This window comes from Fusarium graminearum, chromosome 1, assembly GCF_000240135.3.
Source record: "Fusarium graminearum PH-1 chromosome 1, whole genome shotgun sequence".
In the NCBI taxonomy this organism is placed as follows: Eukaryota; Fungi; Ascomycota; class Sordariomycetes; order Hypocreales; family Nectriaceae; genus Fusarium; species Fusarium graminearum.
In genome coordinates, this window is record NC_026474.1 from 3846263 (window position 1) to 3867301 (window position 21039).

The window sequence follows — 21039 nt, forward strand, 5'->3', positions numbered from 1 at the left end:
GTCTCCGGGTACACACAACACTCGACAGGCTGATATCGTCACTCCTGCGCCTCGATCAAGCACTCACTTGCATCGAGCCCACGGCCCCTAAGTCCATAGTTCAACGCCCTCCGTCCCCACCAACATACCAAGAAGCCACATGTTTACCACCACCACTAAGAAAACGGCAAATACAACCGCTTTTCTGCCTGCTTGAGCTTCCAGATAGCCCGGCCTTACTTATCGGACTAGGCCAAACGAATCGTATTATCCCCTCAGTGGCCGCCTTTTTGCAAATTATGCGCCGAGGCTTAGTACCAAGGGAGAATAGAATCGTAACTGTGCAGGATCTGGTCAAGAACATGACATCCTACGGCACATACATCTTCGAAATAACCCGATTTTCAACAAGATAGCTCGAGCCGCATCCCTTCCCAGTCACCACTTGGTTATCGGTCTACCTATTGTCCAGCCCAATCACGTCAGTCAAGTGCCTGGAAGACAATGTCACCGACTCTGTGTCTTACTTTCTTTCGTTGCTTTTGTCGATATCTCGGAATCCAACTCTTGACTCTCTTCCATGTCGACGTAGTTTCCCCTTGCATACTTCAGCTCCCATTTCCCCACATCGGGGAGAAGAAATCCAATAGTCTCACGCTGCCGCCTGTCCAAAGCAGCACGCATGTCCGTACAGTATGGTATTTACTGGTTTCTGTAGCGGCTGCATGGGTTGAGTCTCCTTTGGGCGAGACATGCGTTCGGCAGTGCACTTTACTCATTGTGGCTTGACCTATTCTACCCTGAAGCCTGGAATTGGCCAGCTAACCATTAGTGATCTCAAGATACCCGAGAGATCGCTTTGTCGGAAACTTACTCAACCTCCACACTGCATCGGCAGCTCGGCTGGTGGCAAAGGACGACGTGAGATGAGATGAGATTGTGTAGGTGGAGATGAGAGTTTACCTCATCGGCGAAGTGTTTCCCCCTACGAAAAAGAAGAAGGAAAAAAAACTTACTTGAGATGCTGTTCATCGGGGAAATCTATCACGGCAGTCTCTTCAGAACTCACACCAATTGTCGCGGCCGGCAACTGGGATAACATATTCGAGGGCCCAGGCGCTCAAGAAGCGCCTTTCCCCTCCTTACGAGTCATAAGCTATCAGACTAACAAGCTTCGTTGAATCGCCAAGACTGTAGCAGGGTGGGTTTTATCAGTGAAAAGGTTGAAAAGCCTTCCCCCTTTGCTTATTCCCCCAGCACTTGTTTGTTATTAAGACTTGTGTGGAGTTAGGCAATAGTTTAAGCCTCAAGGGTTCAATCCATCGGCGCCAGTTTCGCTTCCGTAATGACCACGGTCTAGACTATGTGCTTCCTGCTCGGCGTTCTCCTAGGCTCGAAGCCAACTGCAGTATGTACATTTTCGTTTCTATGACACCCAATGGAAGAGCCCAATCAGTGATGCCAATAAACCGAATTGGATTGGCTGGTACGTCAGGCAGAACAAACAGATGCCCTCCTTGCATAAAGACATACTGCAGATAGTTACACGTAACAGTGACCTTAGCACGGCAGATGTAGATAGGCCCTCGGCGTTGTTACAGTGAGAGATGATGGATGGTAGCCTTATTTTTAATATGCATTCATATTTGAACGAGCCTGGAAGCAACTGTACGCCATATCATATTGTTGCCCCAGGGACAACGCATCTGTGATATACAATATGCTCCCAGGACTGTGAATGTCTCTCAAGTGCAACATCTGAACGGATCCAAATCCAGACAGATACCCGTCATAAATACACCTTAATTTCCCCCTCATCTTCCACAATGCAGACCGCTTCTTCATGTAAGTCATTTCATTAAAAATAAGAATCCTGCAGCCTTAAAACTCAAACTCTGGTCTGAACACGTCTGGATCTACACCCGCAATGGTCTTCTCCGCCAGATCCCGTCGACCCATCTGCGTAAAGACACGCCTGAGGGTGTCGTATAGGGTGCTGCTCCGGTTCTGCGCCGACATGCGGTCAAGTGTCTCATCGACCCCAGAAGCGTTATCGCCCAGGATCTCGTATGCTTTGCTCCGGCCCGACTTCTCGATGGCCTTGTGCATCTCCAGAGCGGCCAAGAAGTGGCAGGCAGCTTCGTGATGGCAGTGGATGTTGATGCAACTGACACCCAGGTTGTAACGAGCGCGTACGAAATTAGGGGCCATGGCAAGCGCCTCCTGGTATGCCGCAATGGCTTCCTCGGATCGTCCACTGTTGGCCAGCGTGGCTCCAAGGCGGTTCCAGAGGAGATGAAGCTGTTCTTGCTGGTTGGACGAACCGACTTCTGACGAATGAAGAGCTGACTGGAAGCAATCGACTGCTTTATCATAATCCTCTGCACCGTAGAAAAGGACACCGAGGCCAACTTGTACATCAGGATCCATATGCTCACCATCGGGACTCAGCTGTGCCGCCTTGATGAAAAGATTTGTCACCTTATCATGCAGCTGTTGGCGGTCTGTAAAGCCCATTTCTGCGGGAGGATGCAGGTCTTTGGGGTTGAGAATGTTGGGATACTTGACCGACAACCATCGTTCAAGGGTTCGATAAGCTGTGCTGTCATAACCTTCGTTGGTATACGATACAGCCAAACCCATCAAGGCTGCTAAGTTGTTAGGATCCTGCTTGAGCGCTTGCTCAAGAGCTCGGATAGCTGCTGTTTCCTTCTCGTTCTGCGCTTGAGCCGTTCCCAAGTATACCCAGGCGTCGGTATGGTCGGGATTTTGTTGGACCGCGGACTCAAAAGCCAGTGCAGCTAGAGATAGATTACCGCCTTCTTTCATAATGCGTACACCCTCCTCGAAAGCGTTCTTTTCGTCGCGGAAGAAGTTATCTTGTTCGAATAAATAGGTTTCGACGGCCGGGTCACCGAGGCGGCCCCAATCGCCCATGCCCTCGAAGTCGGGCATCATATTGTTGTTCCATTCGCTGTCGAACTGGTCAAAATCTTGTCTAGCAGCAATCGTCTCAGCTTGTATTCCGTTCCAAACAGATTCAAAATCACTGTACTCATTGGTTTCGGACGTTAGACCTTTGTCCATTTCATTGAGCTCACGCTCTGCGACATTTGCCTCTTCTTGTTCCTTGGCATTGTCTTGAAGCTCCATCGAAGCGAATTGCTCCTCCCACTTGTGGTCATCGAGTTCCACGAGCCGACCCTTACCCTTGGCATCCTGTTGCTGTGGTTGATGCTGCTGCTGCATAGGCTGCTGGTTCTGGTACATTGGCTGGAACATGGGAGAGTAGCCCATCGGTCGATTCATCATGCCGCCCATCATGGGTCGTTGTTGGTTCATCTGGTTAGGGGCGTTGCTCTGCATGGGGCTTGCTCTCGCCGAGGAACCTTGTGCGTTGAGCTGTTGGAATCGGGCAAACTCGTCAGCGTTGAAATGCGCCTGTGCAGCGGAAGGTGTCTGGAAGGCCGATTCCATCGCTGGCTGGCCGTTGAAGTCGTGCGCCCATGTTGGCGACGCTGAGCTAGCTCGCATATGGGACTGGGCTGGGTTAAGAGGACCCATCTGGCCCGGTTGCATGGGGAATTCTTGCTGTAGGCTCGGGCCCTGGTTGAGAAATCCATTCATCATCTACAGTATCAAGATATATGCATTAGTAATAGGCTCATCGGCCCTGCTCAAGGGCATACCTCATCTTGAGGCGCATTCGCGCTCTGGCTGCGAAACCCGTTGAGTTGTCCACCAGGACCTCGACCAACAAGGCGGTCTTGCTGAAGGGTTCTATCATTTTGAGTATGCTTGTGAAGCTGGCTAAGAGGGTTTCCAGATGTCGAACATTCAGCGCCACCCATAAACGACATGATGATTGGCGGTATATGTGATTGCTTTTAGAATTTCGGGATTATCGGCGCGAAGGAAGAGATATTGACGCTTTTAGATTGATGATGATATCCTCGATTTATGTACGTAGGGGAATAGTGAATACGAGGCGTAGTTTACAGGTCGAAGTTGGTCCGACTCCTACCATGATCTAGCGAAACCCGACAAGATGCCTGCGTGAGTATGGCGGGGAAAATACCGAGGCTCCGCCGTTCTCGTTGCCTCTATCGGTACCACTTGCCGATGAGGGAGTAGCAGTACACGTGACTGCGGGGTGGGAAAGAAACAGGGGTATCCATCTCACCGAAGACAGACCTTTCTTCTCGGTGAGCAGGTGAGCAGAGCAGCGCATGCTTTATGCTTTATCGATAAGAACATTTTTTTTCTTACGCTTCTTCAAGTCTCAAGCCAGCCTCCGTCCCATTGAAGCACCATCACCAATATCACGGCACATCCAATACCACAAATTGCCAAGATGCTCCGTCAAGTGTATGTTCAATACTTTTTTGCTGATAAAATCATTCCTTTGATATACTAACATCCGTCAAGCAAACCTCGCAATGCGCGTTCAAAGCGTGCGCTCGAGAAGCGCGAGCCCAAGGCCAACGAAAACCCCAAGACATGCCTTTTCCTCCGCGGAACATCGTGCTCTCAGATCGTCCAGGACGCCCTCAACGACCTTCACCAGATGCGCCAGCCATTGGCTAAGAAATTCACCAAGAAGAACGCTATCCACCCTTTTGACGATGCTGCTTCGCTCGAGTTTTTCTCCGAGAAGAACGATGCCAGTCTGCTCGTCTTTGGCAGCAGCCAGAAGAAGCGTCCCCATACTCTAACACTTGTTCGTACATTTGGATACAAGCTTCTGGATATGCTTGAGCTCTACCTCGATCCCGAGAGCTTCCGAACCATTGCCCAGTTCAAGACTAAGAAGTTCGCTATCGGCCTGCGACCCATGGTTCTGTTTGCCGGCACTGCATTCGAAAGCCCTGTCAGCAACGAATTTACTCTTGCCAAGAGCATGTTTCTGGACTTTTTCCGAGGCGAGCCTGCCGACAAGATAGACGTCGAGGGTCTTCAGTACATTATTTCCATCAGCGCTGAGGATAGCACTGGTGACGGCGATGCCAAGCCTGCGATCCACCTCCGAGTTTACACCATCAACACTAAGCGATCTGGCCAGCGCCTTCCACGTGTCGAGGTTGAGGAGATTGGGCCTCGCATGGACTTCCGTATTGGTCGTGTCCGAGAACCCGATGAGTCAATGCTCAAGGAGGCCATGAAGACACCTCGCGGCCTTGATGAGCGCACCAAGAAGAATATCACGACTGACTCCATGGGTGACAAGATTGGTCGCGTGCACTTGGGCAAGCAGGATCTTAGCGAGTTGCAGCTCCGCAAGATGAAGGGTCTGAAGCGAAGCCGAAAGGACGCCGAGGATGTGACGGACGTTATCGAAGAAAAGGAGGAAGAGACCAAGAGGATAAAGCAGTAGTAGATACACCGCATTGCAGGCTCGGAGTTGGGCGTCATGGAAAAGGTCCTAGGGAGACCATATCAATAATTGACTTAATGAGACAAATCCCGTAAACATGGCGAGCAGTATTGTCTTCCTCGTATTCCAGACCACCCGTTCTCGTTCTTCAACTATCCCATACTTTATGCGGAAGCCAGTGTATCTATCTACGGATAGTAGTTTTGCGTTGCGTCCTACCTCTAGACATTGTTTTGCTACTAAGAAACAAGGATGAATGGGTTGTAAATCGCATTTATCTATTGCTATAAAGACATCATTATGTACTAAATTAAGGCAGAGAGGCCAAAGAAGCCGACTGACTTGGCCCTATCTGGTATCCGATATAGACTAAAAAGCCACAAGCTCAATAATATGCACTTGGGCTTTGTGTCCAATCGTGCTGTTTCCCACGTCTATTCTACCCTCCAACTCATACAATTCATGGTCGGTCATAGACTTAATAGTGTGGAGAGAGATAAAACAATGTGAGTTCTGCCAATATCGGGCAACGAACGCCCAAAAGCGACCTCATTTCTGCTTAATGCAACAATACATTAAACAATTTGAGTCGACAAAGGATACAAAATCGTTACCCAGATCGTAACTGGAAATATTCCACCGCTTGGTATCTAGGTTCGATCCGCATTAGTCCAGTGATAAGGAGACAGTCGTTATTCATCAAATGTATAAAATAAAGTCGGGTGCGCTTCCTGATTATGTCTTGGAATAGAAAGATTACCAAACCGACAAAGATCGCGCTGAAGCTGATTACCGACAAAATGAAAAGGGCCTCGAGACCAGCTCTCAAACCCAGGGTCCCGCCGTCGTGGCTACATGCAGTTGCCAACCCACCTTAGTCGGGGGAATCAGGCACAATGAGATCCTCGTCTGCAATGGGAATGGGGGGCTGCGTGTGCTGATTCAGCATCTCAGCAAACATCTCGATGTGCTGTGTCATGGACCCGAGCACATTCTGCTGTTCTGGTGCTTGTTCCTCCAGTTCGGTGCCCCAAATATCTTGCGGTATAGAGCTGCCGTCCAACACGGCAATCCTTATTGGCCACTCAAGGTGACGCCACCATTTCGATCCTGGCTCGAATAAGCTGACCAGTCCCATAACCTCGCGGCGAGCAACATCTTGCAGCCACCAGACGTTATCCATTCGCTTCAACAAAGCAAAGAAGCAAGCGAGAATGGCAAGAGCTCGGGGTCGCCTTGCATCAACAAGATCGACATATCGCTTAGAGACAGTGGCAGTAAACGTAAGGGCAGCGGCTGCGTGGTAGTTTTTGTGTGCCCAATTGAGTACGCTGACGGCGTGTGAATAAGCCTGGGTAGTTGAGGCAACCAGACGGGGATCTTCGTTACTCAATTCATCAGCCAACCCTTCGAGCATGTGGCCAAAGAAAGAGTCGGGCGAGCGTGGGTTGAGGTTCAGCTGGAAACTGGGCTGCGAATCAATGATAACTTTGACAATGTCGCTGTGGTGAATCCACTGCCAGGAGTTTGCGACCACGGTCTTGACGCCTTGGAAGGCATGGAACCAAGACAGCGGGGGCACATATCGAACTGTTGGGTCGCCAGGAGCAGCATCACCATCGTCCTTAACAAAGATTCGGGATGCACTAGCTTGGAAAGCAATCAAGGTTGCTGTGAGGAAAAGGGCCTCTGCGTTCTCAGGCGTTATGCCCGCGCCGAGAGATGCACCAAAGGCAGAGAGAGAGGAGGCAGAATAGGCATGCGAAGCGCGCACCAATGCCTTGTCGTTCGGGGACATGGAGCGCAAGTGGAGCGCTGCTACTGACAAGATGGCGTCGGCGAGGTACGTCTTGCCATTGCCAGAGAATGCCATCTGCGGGACGGCACGTTGCCAGATGTCCTCGGCGGCTGGCGAATTGGTCAGAAGCGTCTTCGAGGTGACGTTGGTGTAATGATGCATCAAACGCAACTCGAGCATTCTTTCGCCATGGTCTATAGTGTTGGTGGACGAGCTTATCGAAGGTTGTGAGTAAACAGAAGTCGGAGGAGAGGGATTTGGTCTTGGCGCTCTTGCTGGACTTGAAGGGGCACGTGGGCGTGTTAACGGAGTCCTTGGAGCGGAATTGAAGTTGACTGTGGGTGCTGGTGAGGGAGTAGGTGCGCCGACGCTCTCAGTGCTGGTGTTGGTAGAGATTGCCAGTTCTTCTAGGACATCGGGGTTGCTGAAATCGCAAGGAACACCATGCTTGGCACAGTTGCCGCATCGTGGATGAACTTCGTCGCACTACAACCGAAGGAATTTTCGAGTCAGCAAGAGAGCTAAAAAGACAGAAGTCCAGCCATTGCGAAAGACAGAACGGCCAGATTGCGGACGTGCAATAAAGCGCGATGCGCAGAGGATCGAGAAGGCATACCTTTATCTTCCTATTTTTACACCTCCGGCAACCGGCGCGAGACTTTTTGTGAGACCGACGAGGCGGCATGATGGCGCAGAGTTGGAAACAGGAGAAAGAAACAGAAAAACGGTTTCAGCTGTTAACAAGCTCCTGAAAAATATATGGAGAGAACCCTAGATCGTGAACAAAATTGAAGCATGGCCGCAGAGGCAGGGGGCCTCAATTGCTGTTCGCTTTAAGTATCCGTAAAGGAGAAGGGGAGAAGCAATTGTGGGGAGAGGTGAGAATTATAAAGAGAATTCCATGACGCGTGTTGAAGATCCAGAGAGGCAAGCAAGAATCGTGGTTGAGCACGTTGATTTCTTGAAAGAGAAAGGGTGAGATAAAGTTGAGATAGGAAGGACGGAAGGAGCTGGGCTGAGATGGTGGTGGTGGTAGTATTGGTAGTGGTGGTTGCTTCGCTTGGAAGCAAGTGCGGTGAAGGAGAATCGGGCGTATTTTGATGTGATAAGATGCAAATGAGGGCAGGAGAGCTGCTGGGACAGCCAACATTGGGTGACCTAGGTGGAGGGGCGGTCCCGTCGGCAGGACTCCTAGTGCAGTGGAGTGAAGTGCTAAACCCCCAGTAATGGATCTGATGGATGGGGAGTTAAAGAGAAAGAGCAATGGAAACCTATCCTAGGGGGGAGGCCTGTAGGCCTGAAAGGCTTCGAATTTAGCGAATGGAAGCTGTGGAAACCAGAAAGGCTGCACTGCCACAGCATGAAGAACATGGATCTACGAGTACCTGCCCGCCCTGCAGCATGCCTGCCTGTCAGGGCTGTCGTGTGCTACGCTGTGCTGTGCCTGTCTCATCTCATCGCGGGCCGGGAAAGTCGGTGGTTCAGTGGGGGGTTCGGTGGGTTTCGGCGCCGGAGCTTGTCCTGACAGGACATAAGTGGAGCCGCAAGATTGACGCTTAGTCGTCTTTGTTGATGGTAATTTCTTTCTTTGGCCCAAGGGAGCCACATACTAATAAGGTAGGTAGGTGGACTGAGAATAACATCAGAAGGATCAGAATCTTTCGTGTGTTTTGCTCTACGCGATAGTCAACTCACCCTGAGGAAATAAAAAAGAGGGTAGAGACCCTGGGAATGAGAGACACCTCAGAGACATGGACTCTCACGCAGACACACTCCAAGATTACGCATAGACCCCTATCTATGCGCCGGCACGCATATACATTGCATTTTTTACCTACAGTATGTGCAGAACAGTCAGCAACATGGTGTCCTCCAAGTTTAAATGATTATCTCTTCCTTCTCAGCTCGGCAGGTGAGATAATATGCCCCGATTGGGGCTATGTCAATGGGAGGAATTAATCCATATGACGAGTACATCTCTGGGGAAACGCACCCAATCTGCCTACTAACCCAGAGACACGGAATTATTAACTTTTAGGGGTTCTAGTCGGGCGTTGTATGGTCCGATCGTATCATGAGATCTACCACTTTTTTTTAGGGAAACAGGACAGTGGTGTCCAATAAAACTACAGCTTCAGTCAACCCAAGCTGAGAAAACGTTGAGCCGTCGGGGATTGGTTATTCCGGAAATTCGGGATGCTACATGTAAGCTGAGGATCCGGCAGATGAACATGAGATATACTGGTCTAGTGCAATCCTGCCAATATGCAATGATGACCATAAGCACTGCTTCAAGGCTACGTCGGAGGTTTCTAAGAATCCTATTGTTAGTGCCCGATGAGTCCAAGCTGTCTGCATGTGTCTTTCCCCGATAGATGCCCCCAAAGCTGGTTGCTGATGAAGTAGAGGAATCCTGTACGGCTAAGGCAGAAAGACGATGGATAAGGCATCATCAATTATCGATATCATGGCCCAAGATCACCATAATATATAATAATGCCAGTCTCAACACAATATCAACACTTATCCACGGAGTACAAACACTTGAGAGAAAAAATGATTCAAGGGTCTAGTCAATTCAAGCACCGTACTCCGTAAAACATTGACTTTTCCTATCTCTAAAATCTACATTAGGCCAGCTGACTGACCCCATACTAAGTACCTTTCGGGGCAAACATGACGGCACGCACAATAAGAACGGGATATCACTAGTTAGACGGACGGGCTGCAAGGAACCGCTTATCTTTTCTCTCAGTTCACCTCAAGGTGCGTGAGCTGCGAGCTGTGAGATTCTGCGTGGGAGAGAAATAGTCACAAAACTGCATGCTTACATACTGACCTACCTATTGGCGCGTATCTGGCACAGTATTACGCTGTGCAGTTGAATGCTGCCACACCAAAAGGCTCGGGAACGGGTGTTGTCAGGTTGTCCACACCAAAACATGTACCCTTGCACGGGATGTCGGTCGTGAATTCTATTTGACGATGTCCCAGATCAATGTATGGTTGCTATTGCTGTAATCTGATGGAATTAAAGCTTCCCGAGAATGATCAAAACTCGAGGTTTGGTTACAATTTCATTATCATGGGGGTCATGATATCAACCGGTGAAGTGAAGTGTGGCGTGAGTGGGTTTGTCAGATGGGCTTACAGCGAGAGCCGAAGCTGAGCAAAGACTTTTGTCACGATGTTGAGCACATAACATGCCAGAGCCTTGCCGGTCAAGCTTGGACTTCCTAGTGATCTGCTATCGATATTATGCTTCAGTATGTCTATCTCTCCAAGTTCATGGATCAATTCTTGTAGATCGTATGGATGAAGATACAGCCCCCTGTATTCTGACCTCCACTTATCGCCGAGAGCACCGCATCTGCCCGGCGCAAAGCCGTCGTTAGATTCGCGCGCATTGCGCGACAAGAGAAGGATTTCCTTGGAATACTCCATATCTGTAAGCTTGGGCACGGGATAGGAAGGAAGAGGAAGGAGGTCTTTTGTTTCTGCAGTGAGCGGCATACTACCTAGTATGCAGTCCTGTATGCAAAACAAACTGATATCCGGTTACAGTGAGTGTGACTGTACCAAGAGCAAGATGCTTCTGTAAGCAGCATGAGAGTGACACATTTGTCATATCTCAAGGCCAAGTTGGGTTGATTGAGTCAGGTCAGGTCAGATCAATCATCCGGATTCCGTCACGGACTCACCCGTAACGGTACACGAAACGGGTAATGGAATCAAGTGTAACAAACTGTAGTATGTAAGCACTCTTCGGCCGTTCGCTCTCCCCTTCTATTGTCCTTGCTCTGACGGATGACGAAAGGCGAAAGAGGCGATGCAATCCTAGGTAGGCTACCAAGTAGATACGGTCCAATACATTGGGTGCTTACAAAGTCTTGGTGCAGATATCATGGAGGGGCATGTAGACAGGGGTACTCGGTACCGGTTGATCTTGTAATCAATTAATTTTAGGTTCTGTTCGTTTTTTTCTGTCTTGTTCTTTTTTACCCTCGTCTAGTCAGTTCGACTTACAAATGAATGGAATGGAATGAGCCGTGGGACATGTCCGATTAACTCAATTCTTTCCGTTGTGTAACTCGGGCACTAGTAGAAGCAAATATAAATTACAGAAGCCCAGTTTTTCCTTCGCTGGACCCTTCCATCATTCCACAATCTCCATCCAAGTCTGCAGCGCCTACTACTAGTCTAATCCGTGTCCCGACGATACCTCGTCCTCCAACTTGCCTGTACTCTGTACACCGAGAGCCGATACCCGACCAAGCAAAAACTACCCAGTTTCAGTTACATTTCGCGGGCACGAGTCGAGTCACATCAATTCTTTTTACGTTTATTATCTACGTGTACCATTGACTATTATTAATCTGTTGAGCCAATCCTACCAGGGATTCGCGGTGTTCCTCCTCCCTTGCTAGGAAAGGCTGCTGTGACGTGATCGTCAAAGGTTTCAAAGCCGACCGCCCTCTTGTTCACTACCTATCGACGACACGTCTACTTGTGGAAAACAAGACTAGATCAATTTCGTCCTCCGCCCTTTTGTGCATCATCCAAGCCCTGTATCGCGTCAAACCGAGGCATTCCTTTGTTTGTCAAGTCAGGAGGGAAGAAGCTCCGTAACTTGGCGCAGCGGAATTGCATACAAACTGCTCTAGCTCTTGATATAAAAAGGGTCCATCTACCTACCTACCTACCTACTCTAGCCTGCATTACAGGAAACTACCTACAAAACAAATCACACCAGGCCGGACCAGGGTGTCACAGGAAAATAGAAGAAAAAAAGGCTTTTTTTCTTCTCGATTTTTTCTAGCCCCGCCTCGACCTCCACTCACCTTTCCGCTGGAACGCCGAGTTTATACTCATTATATTAAACAGGTCTTTGACCACATCTATCCACCGCTACATTTTCTTCCTTCACTCCTCTCTCTATACTCTCGACTACTCTCTCTAGCAAAGACCTCACTCTACTAGAAAACATGTCTTCCGCTCCTCTCAACTCAGACCCCGTGGCCACCCCACCTCGTCCTCCGTCTCCCGTCCACAACTTCGGTACTCTCGCCGTCCACGCCGGCGCTCCACATGACCCCGCCACCGGAGCCGTGATCGAGTCTATCTCATTGTCCACCACCTTTGCTCAGTCCGCTGTTGGCAAGCCCGTTGGCGAGTACGAGTACTCTCGATCCTCCAACCCTAACCGTACCAACTTCGAGACGGCTGTTGCTGCTCTCGAGCACGCCAAGTACGCTCTCGCCTTCTCCTCCGGTTCCGCCACCACCGCCACCATTCTCCAGAGTCTGGCTGCCGGCAGCCATGTCATTTCCGTCTCCGACGTCTACGGCGGTACCCACCGTTACTTCACCCAGGTCGCAAAGGCCCACGGCGTCAAGGTCACTTTCACACCAGAGATCGAGGTCGACATCGCCGAGCACATCACTCCCGATACTCGTCTGATCTGGATCGAGACTCCCAGCAACCCTACACTGCGCCTCGTCGATATCCGAGCTGTCGTTACTGAGGCCCACAAGCATGGTGTCCTCGTCGTTGTCGACAACACCTTCCTCTCTCCCTACGTCCAGAACCCTCTCGACTTTGGTGCCGATATCGTTGTTCACAGTGTCACCAAGTACATCAATGGTCACAGTGATGTCGTTATGGGTGTTGCTGCCTTTAACAGCGACGAGCTCAAGGCCCGCCTGAGCTTCCTCCAGAACGCCATTGGTGCTGTTCCCTCTGCTTTCGACTCCTGGCTCGCCCACCGTGGTCTCAAGACCCTGCACCTGCGAGCTCGCGAGGCCAGCCGCAACGCGGACGCTGTTGCCCGAGCTCTGGAGGCTTCTCCTCTGGTCATTGCTGTCAACTACCCCGGCCTTGACTCCCACCCCCACCGACACATCGCCAAGAAGCAGCACCGCGACGCTCTCGGCGGCGGTATGCTCTCTTTCCGTATCCAGGGCGGCCACGCTGCCGCTGAGCGCTTCTGCCAGGTGACAAAGATCTTCACCCTCGCCGAGAGTCTGGGTGGTGTTGAGAGTCTGGTGGAGGTTCCCAGCAGCATGACCCACGCTGGTATCCCTCGGGATCAGCGTGAGGCCGTCGGTATCTTCGACGACCTTGTCCGCATCAGCTGCGGTGTCGAGGATGCTCAGGATCTCACCAACGATGTCCTCCAGGCCCTCGAGAAGGCTACCTCCGCAGCTAAGGCTAACGGTCTCAACGGCAACGGCGTTAACGGCTCCAACGGACACTAAACATGTTTTTTTTGGATAATTCCAATTGCGCGCGGTTTTCCTTTTGTTTATTGTTTATTTTATAGAAGATGATCTATGATGACATGTTATGAAAAACTGTTTCCTTTGTCTGAGGATGCTTCAAAGCAAAACAAAAAGAGAGAGAGAGAGAGGGTATCTTATTCAATTTCCTATGGGAAGGCATTTTATACAGCGGCTAGGGTTGAAAAATGATGCAAATCGCATCCGTTTGGTATTGGGGCTTGATAATGGTAAGCCACCTAAAGAATATTATTTCAGATTATCCGAATTGTCTCATCAATTGTTCGTGATCTTTCGTAATACGAGACAGGTAGAGCCTGACTCTTCATCAACTGTGTTCGTCTTCAGAGGCAGAGATACTGAACAAGTTTTCCGTGAACTCATTTGCCATACTGTTTTCGGCAGACCATTCATTACGACGCCGGTGTATTTCGTTCATGCCCTGACATGCGGTCTCAGCAATGTAGTGCAGCTCGTCAAGAGTGTTGGAGTTGCAATTGGGAAAGACGCCATCGATACTCCGTTGCCACTCCGATGTTGAGTTAGCGACGGCTGTCTGGTATGCGTTAGTATCGTACTCTACTACGCTCAAAGCGCGGTTTCTTGAGTGAAGGTTGTTCAAGAGGTTGTCGAATTGGGGGTCTGCAGGTAGATATTCGACTATATCTCTCGCAAGTGCCGTAGGTTGGCGAATTCCCATGACCACTTCAACAAAGCGTTGAGAGATACTTCGACCAAGACCACAAGGGTCCACCAAATCAAATTCTGGCTGGCTGGGCATGTCTTCAGCTATGTAATGGTCGTATGCCAGGAAAGCTGCTCGGCATATTCTCAGGTGAGGCGTAGCGCATCTCAGTGCCATGGCAATCCAGTGACAATCATCTCCGGGGCGCTGGTTGTGCATTCCGACCCAAAGGATCTTCTTAGAATCTTCGTTCCAGTCTCTTGACTGCTCAACCTTGAGATAGACTTCATTCAGATAAAGTTCTTGCAGTGTAGGTCCGAAATTCTCCGCAGTGCGAACGAACACTTCGGGGCACAGTTCAATTCGCTTCAGCTCGAGGCATGTCAAGTTGGAGTGTATGACATTCGGGGCAGGTAGCGACTTTGCACGCCACTCTTCGACTGGCATCTGCCAGGATTTTGTCTGCTTCAATCCTCGGGGTGGGCGATCGTCATGATCCATGCCAATCAAGCAGAGGCTCTTTAGATCCCCTGCATTCTCGACAATATTCCAAAGGCAAGATCCAAATAGCCCAACAGTGGTGGGTTCGTTTTCGTGCCTCCTGAGTGTCAAAACAAGGTGTTCCAGCACCTCCAGCACTCTCATAATATTCATCACGTCGATCGGGTTCATCCATAGGTGGCGTATCGCAACATCGGTTACGTTTTCTATGACGAGTGTGTTTAGCTTTGCCGAGTCTTCTTCTGGTCGCTGTGCGAACGCCTTGAGCGTGTTGGCCAATATCATCGTGGCGGCGTTGCAATGGCGACCGACAAGCTGAAAGGGGAGGTTGAGGCGTAAACGGTCGACGTCGCGACAGTAGAATAGCATTTCCTCCACGGTCTGGTAGTAATCTGACTCGGTGAATGATGTCTCATTCATGCAGTATTTCTTGTGTAGCGTTTGACAAAAGTCTGTCATCGATGGAACCCGCGCAAAAACAGTCTCAAGAAACTCAACCTCCACTGACCAATTGTTTATATTAGCGAAGGCATCTTCAGAAACACGCCATCATGACTCACGGTCATCCCGTAGAACCATCAAGTCTATATAGAGACTCTTGCAGTGGTAACCAATCGTCTGCAGCGCATCCATCTGAGGCGGTGTCACGCCGCTCGTCTTGCTCAGGCGCGAGAACTCTAGGTCAAGAGTTCGGCATGCAAACGGCTTGAGGACCTGGTCAAAGACGCGGCAAACAAGCCGAAGGCTGAGGACTGTGTTCTTTGGTCCATGGACTACGCATTGCTTGAGTATTGAATCAATGAGTTCTCGCGGTAAACGATCCATAGTGCACGTGTTGACGTCGATGCGTGCAAGCAAGGTCCTGGAGACGATGGAAAGGAGAGGAGATGGAGGGGTCAGTGAGATTCGGACATCGGCCGGGTTTTGGTTTGTGGCTGCGTATTAAGTTGGTAATTACATCAACGACGACTTGCTGTTGATTCCGTCTCGATATAGTTGATCAAGGTTGATAGACAAAAGTTGAGAGGCTGTATGTAACTGACATTAGCAGTACTTTGAGTGATGAAGTTGGAATTGTGCTATTGAGCTAGCCAATAGATGTTTGGAGGTTAAGATCGTCATGCAGGGACGGTGGACCGCGTTTTGACTGTCTGAGCTCCCCACCCCCACTGATCCCTGACAGCTGGCTGATTTTGTAAGTTGGTTACCCTGTACTGATAGGTCCTCATGTTTCTTCAACTCTCCAATGCACCTGTCTCATATAGTTCTAAGACTATCCATAACTTGATTTAATTGCTGCTCCCTGAGATGAGAGTAATATGATGGGATTACAATCACTATTCATGAATGAATGCTGACTCATTCGATCTAAAAAAAGATGTGAACTCGCAACCACTATGTATATCATCAACTATTGTTGAACTTTTGTTACACTACGGTTAGGAGCATCACTTTTTTTTTACTGAGAACGACAACTCGCCAGCACGTATCGTCAACAATAGATCATGCACGAACTACTGCAAGTAAACAACAGTATTGCTACCAAGACTCCTGAAAGTCTTCAAGAGCCCGGCATGTGCTGTCCCTAGAACACAGACCAGAGGGGATAAACACACATCCAATTAACGTGCATGCTAGATAGGCTCGGGTTGGGGTATCAATTATGGATTTTGACCATGACGAATGCCCATGTCTTAAATACGAGGAGAAAACACATAGACGCGGAAGATCGTGCCGAGCCACAAGGGAATGCAACAAGATTCACATATCAGACCATCATTAATTACAATGGAACAGACGGCATCTTTACAAAAACGCATTGCCCTTGATAGGGGCTTTTCAGTTCAGTACCGGAACAGAAACACGAGCAAATTTCGGTTTGCCTGCATCATTGCACAAGTCGTCACTCGACCTACCTTTTTTTATGATTGCCGAAGGAGGTACGCGTGGCCGAACACCAACTCATGCATTGTTGCTAGCAGTCAAGATGGGACGAAAAGCAGACTAGCTGACGTTAACTTTACCCGCGATGTGGTACTGAGGCTAAAAAGGTCCAGAACGCAGACCTGGCCAAAACATTGCGGCTTGGTCATACGTAATTGTTCTTGGAAATCAATTAAAGCCTCTCATTAATTCACAGGAGGTTGGCTTAGGTGGCAATGGCGAAGTAAACAACAAAAAACGGCACGATGACTCTGTTTTCCAGACCAAGTAATAACATCAATGGTCGAAATAGGGTTTGTGAAGTTGATAAGTCGCCCAACCTCTTTGCGACCAACTATGTCAAAGGGGGTTGGAAACCAGCCACGGAACTAGGACTGCGAATAGCAAACAGAACAAGAACCATGTTGTCAACTGACATCTTTGGATTGAACTGGACGAATGTCGATAGCATTAAAGCCAAGTAGTTAATAGTCGACTTTGAGCCTACAGGGTGTATCTCGGTACATGTTCGTTCGGGTGGCGTTCACTGGTTTGTTCATCGTCTCTAGGGTTCTGATGATTATTCTGATTGGTGAGAGCTGACGGGAGGCTTGTAGAGCTCTCGTCAAGGTCAGCGTTTGAGGAATGGTCCTGGTTTCATCACGAGTATCAACAGACTTGAATGGATAGTGGGAATAATACCCATACTGACTGTGGTAACCTGTTATCATTCGGTCTATACATGTGCTGCCAGTGACTACAGGTGACAAGTAAATGAATCGGCAAGGCCATGAGGATTCGAATGACCAGGGGGAGCAAACGGGTATGATGGAGTGACGCACTTTAGATGGGACATAACAAGGGGGACCTGGACCAGGAGTGGAGAATCAGGCCTCGCCAAGTCCTCTATCGTCCGCTCCGGTTGTCACTCTGCTTGACGAGTTGATAATTCGGTGAAAAGCGAGAGAGATAAAAAAAAAACAATAACACTGGGCCATTTTTATTGCCCCTTCCCGTGCTTGTTTTGTAAAACAGAATCACGCGATGCAATGCTGGTTGGCGGTTAACATGAGCATGGTGATACTTTTCCTCAGACCAATGTGAAACCTGTATGTATCATGACACGTCTATATGGCCAAACCACGGATATGTGGTCGGTGGTTAATAACAAGGGAGTACTCCGTATGGGTGATGATGTTGGGCATGATAAAATACCTAACATACTACCCCTCAACATGGACAAAAGGTCCGAGCATTTGATACGTCGGCGTTGAGGTGCCGTAGCCCCGTCAAGATAGATTAGCATCTTGGCGGCGGCCATTTGTCCCATGAGTGAGCAATGGGGGGAATAAAATGAGAATTGTCTTTTCCCGCTTCCACAATTCCGTCTGTTCCGGAGCGGCGTCTCCAGACAGCTCCAGTCTTAAGTCGCGCTATGAGAGACCAACCTCACATGCGCCAAGCACTTGTGGTAAACATTGCTCGGCCAACCTTGTCATGAGAGCTGTGTTGTCAAGGATCGCCATTTGCGACCGACCTCCTCCTCTAAGAAGCGACTGTTTCTGTTTCCGTTTCTGTCTAGCAATGGGATAATGACGGTGATATGGTAGGCCGCCAAGATGGCCCGTGTCCGAATTCAGAGACAATGGTGTCGCAGACCACCTGAGATAATTGGCTCGTATCAGATATGGATGGGCCTTTATGGTCGGAGCTTTCGCTTGTCCGCCAGGACCAAGCATGGAAGATAAAGTGGTGTAAGTCTGCGCTGGTGGTCATTGTGGTAGGTGACGCTGTAAAACGCAGAGGAAAACACGCTGGAATCTAGTGTAATACTGCCCGCCTGCCCAGCGCATCCTGGTGCCCATGGCCATCCATATCCATGCATTGATGCAGAGTCCAGTCTAATCCTGTCGTTGATTGTCCCACTTGCCTCTTCGGTTGTAACCGCTTGCCTGGGCCCTGTCGTACTCCTTCCCATCCCATCCCTCCTTTCGATAAGACGTGTTTTATCCGGGAACAATCCATGGCGATAGCCTGCATCTCGATCGTTACTATAGAAGTCGCAGCTTGGCTTTCGTGATCCTCACAGTTCCTGCGCGGGCGCGGAGAAATGTGGTGGTTGAGAGTAGCCATGGCGACTAAGCCGGAAATGGTGCCGACCAAGCACGGTGAGTGGCCAATGCAAGGAAGGTGTGGGCACGATGTTACCTCTAGCCGACTTGTGCCTGTGCGTCTTTTCCCTTGTTGAGAGATGGGAGAGTTTTGCGGCGATTGATGGAGCAAAGTCAATGGCAGCTGCTGCCAGGTGACCATTCCATTGGTCAAACAGCCAGCTCAAAGCTACCTGAGATGGAGATCTTGGACCCGGATTGTGGGTGCCGGGGCCGAGAGCTGCAAGCCCAGTGCAGTCTTGGGTCTTGCTTGGGTCTTGGTACAGACATTTACCTCCTACCTAATCAAACCGAGGTCAGTGGTCGCGCCTGCCCAGACAAAGCCAAGCCCAGGCCAAATCCGATCGTTACCTTCCCTCCCAAAAAGAAACCTGCCCAAGGTTTTTCGGTCTCTGTTCCTTCCCGTCGTTTAAAATCTAACGCACTTGCCCTTGGCCCTTCGCGTTTGAACCTCTATTCTTCTCTTCCTTCCGTGCCACATTCTCACATTCTGCATAAACAACGACATAAAAAGGTCCATCCATCTCATTCACCTTGCGAAAGCATCACTCCCAACGAGCGCATATCATCGTTCCACTTATCGTTACTCACCTTTCATTGAAAAACTCTCAATTTTACGCCAACTCAAAACATCATTCAAGATGCGTTCATCCTTTGCTATCCTCGCCATGGCCGTCTCGGCCATCTCGGCTCAGTCTGTCAAGACATACAAGGACTCTCTCGACATGACCATCGACCCCAACTCTGTTGATCTCACCACCAGATGTACGTGATGAGAACTATCGAGTCAACAGATTCGGCCTATGCTAACTTGCCGTAGCTAGTTGGTGCGGAGCCCAGCAAAACACTTGCGATACTCTTTGCTCGGACAACACCGACAAGAACAACTGTAACGACGTATGTACAGTTCAGCGTAGCGTCCAACTGTCGCATAAACTAACATATCGTTCCAGGATACCCTCAACTGGGAATGCACATGCTCCTCCAACAGCTCGGCTCCCGGTCTCCAGTACTACACCCAGACCATGCCCACCTTCATCTGTGAAAACCTCTTTGCGCAATGCATTTCGCAAACCAACACTCAAAGCGGAAGCGAAGAATGCAAGAAGAAGATTCAGTCCAAGTGCGCCGAGCAGAGCCCCCCTAAGAACCTTGCCAGCGACGACGACGATACCAGCTCCACTGCCACCGACACTGCTACTGCTACTGCCTCAGCCACCAAGACCTCGTCGGACGCTAGTGGCACCGCAGCGGCTGTGTCCACAACAAGTTCTGATGCCTTTGCTGCCCCTACCATGGCGCCAGCGGGCAAGGGTGCCGCTGCCGCCGTTGCTCTCGGCATGTTGGCCTACCTCATCTAAGTGTTTTCAAGGTTTAAGCGTGGGGTGCCGCGATCAGCAGTGCCACGACACCATCCCAGCACCCCACCACGTGCCGTACCTTGCTGGTGGGTGTCGTGTCGGGGTTGCTCTCAGCAGCTTATTTTCACTTCTACTACCCATTTTATTACACAGTACACCTTTTCGACATGCAACGCGATACCTTTTGATGAGTAAAGACCCGATGATGCAAGCTTTAGTAAAGCTTGGATGAGGTAATGACACGCTTCGGCGTAAAGGTAGGCGGATTGGGGAATCATGGATTGGCCTGCAAGTGAGTGACAGCCTTGCACAGCCTTTCAGGGGATGAGAGAATGGCAACGGCCATGGTGGTGGTTATTTGTTTGTGCGTTACCATCCAATTCAATCATAGCAAGAGGCGAAATGGAGTAGGAAAACTTTTGATATTGAACAAGCAATGAAGAAACATCTTTTCTGCAAAACTCGTCCTTGCCCCCCTTGATGATTTGGTCTGCCAGAAGTGTGTTGAGTTGACAAACAATTCGTTTATCATTGTTCATGGTTATTTAAAGTGTTACGATGGCTTTGTGTTTGGTGTCGTGACTTGTTCAAGGAACATGGCATCCGGACAAGTCAACAAATAATTGCCGGTTGGCATATTGACTTGTTCGTCTGTGAACATCAGGGATGCTGAACAATGTCGAAGCAATGTATATATACCTAGAGATATCTTCCAGTCTCTGCTAATCACTCAACACTCGGAATCATTCAGCTTTTAGGATACATCCAATACTTGCAACATTTTGACCAACACGAAAACAACAGAGCAGTCCCTTGTTGATTGACTATCATCCTCAAAATTATACTCAAGACCATCCTAGAAGCGATTCACCATGGCAAAACTGCCCAGCAGTACAGAACAACCAACCATGGAGCAGAAAGGCAAGAGTGCTGCCCAAGACCAAGGGTCAAAGACTGACAAGATACAGC

At 49.6% G+C, this 21039-nt stretch overlaps 7 protein-coding genes across 7 annotated transcripts; 3 read left to right on the forward strand and 4 right to left on the reverse strand.

Annotated features, from left to right (window-relative positions):
* Window positions 1-1860: 1860 nt before the first annotated feature.
* Window positions 1861-3839, reverse strand: FGSG_01174 (peroxisomal targeting signal receptor; the record flags this gene model as incomplete). Its single annotated transcript, XM_011318643.1, has 2 exons — window positions 1861-3609; window positions 3669-3839. 2 exons carry the CDS (start codon window positions 3837-3839, stop codon window positions 1861-1863), a joined length of 1920 nt encoding a protein of 639 aa, XP_011316945.1.
* Window positions 3840-4333: 494 nt separating this feature from the next.
* FGSG_01175 (ribosome biogenesis protein RPF2) lies at window positions 4334-5353 on the forward strand (the record flags this gene model as incomplete). Its single annotated transcript, XM_011318644.1, has 2 exons — window positions 4334-4347; window positions 4408-5353. 2 exons carry the CDS (start codon window positions 4334-4336, stop codon window positions 5351-5353), a joined length of 960 nt encoding a protein of 319 aa, XP_011316946.1.
* Window positions 5354-6227: 874 nt separating this feature from the next.
* On the reverse strand, window positions 6228-7836 carry FGSG_01176 (uncharacterized protein; the record flags this gene model as incomplete). The annotated part of the gene is made up of 2 exons (XM_011318645.1): window positions 6228-7637; window positions 7768-7836. 2 exons carry the CDS (start codon window positions 7834-7836, stop codon window positions 6228-6230), a joined length of 1479 nt encoding a protein of 492 aa, XP_011316947.1.
* Window positions 7837-10298: 2462 nt separating this feature from the next.
* On the reverse strand, window positions 10299-11067 carry FGSG_11910 (uncharacterized protein; the record flags this gene model as incomplete). The annotated part of the gene is made up of 3 exons (XM_011318646.1): window positions 10299-10669; window positions 10853-10896; window positions 11036-11067. The coding sequence occupies 3 exons, from the start codon at window positions 11065-11067 to the stop codon at window positions 10299-10301; spliced, it is 447 nt and encodes a 148-aa protein (XP_011316948.1).
* Window positions 11068-12097: 1030 nt separating this feature from the next.
* FGSG_01177 (cystathionine gamma-lyase) lies at window positions 12098-13707 on the forward strand. The gene has a single exon (XM_011318647.1). It carries the CDS (start codon window positions 12137-12139, stop codon window positions 13406-13408), a length of 1272 nt encoding a protein of 423 aa, XP_011316949.1. The 5' UTR covers window positions 12098-12136; the 3' UTR covers window positions 13409-13707.
* A 50-nt stretch (window positions 13708-13757) lies between these two features.
* FGSG_01178 (uncharacterized protein) lies at window positions 13758-15074 on the reverse strand (the record flags this gene model as incomplete). Its single annotated transcript, XM_011318648.1, has 1 exon — window positions 13758-15074. The coding sequence occupies one exon, from the start codon at window positions 15072-15074 to the stop codon at window positions 13758-13760; it is 1317 nt and encodes a 438-aa protein (XP_011316950.1).
* Window positions 15075-19181: 4107 nt separating this feature from the next.
* On the forward strand, window positions 19182-20531 carry FGSG_01179 (uncharacterized protein). Its single transcript, XM_011318649.1, has 3 exons — window positions 19182-19474; window positions 19530-19606; window positions 19663-20531. Exons 1-3 carry the CDS (start codon window positions 19351-19353, stop codon window positions 20068-20070), a joined length of 609 nt encoding a protein of 202 aa, XP_011316951.1. The 5' UTR covers window positions 19182-19350; the 3' UTR covers window positions 20071-20531.
* Window positions 20532-21039: the final 508 nt, after the last annotated feature.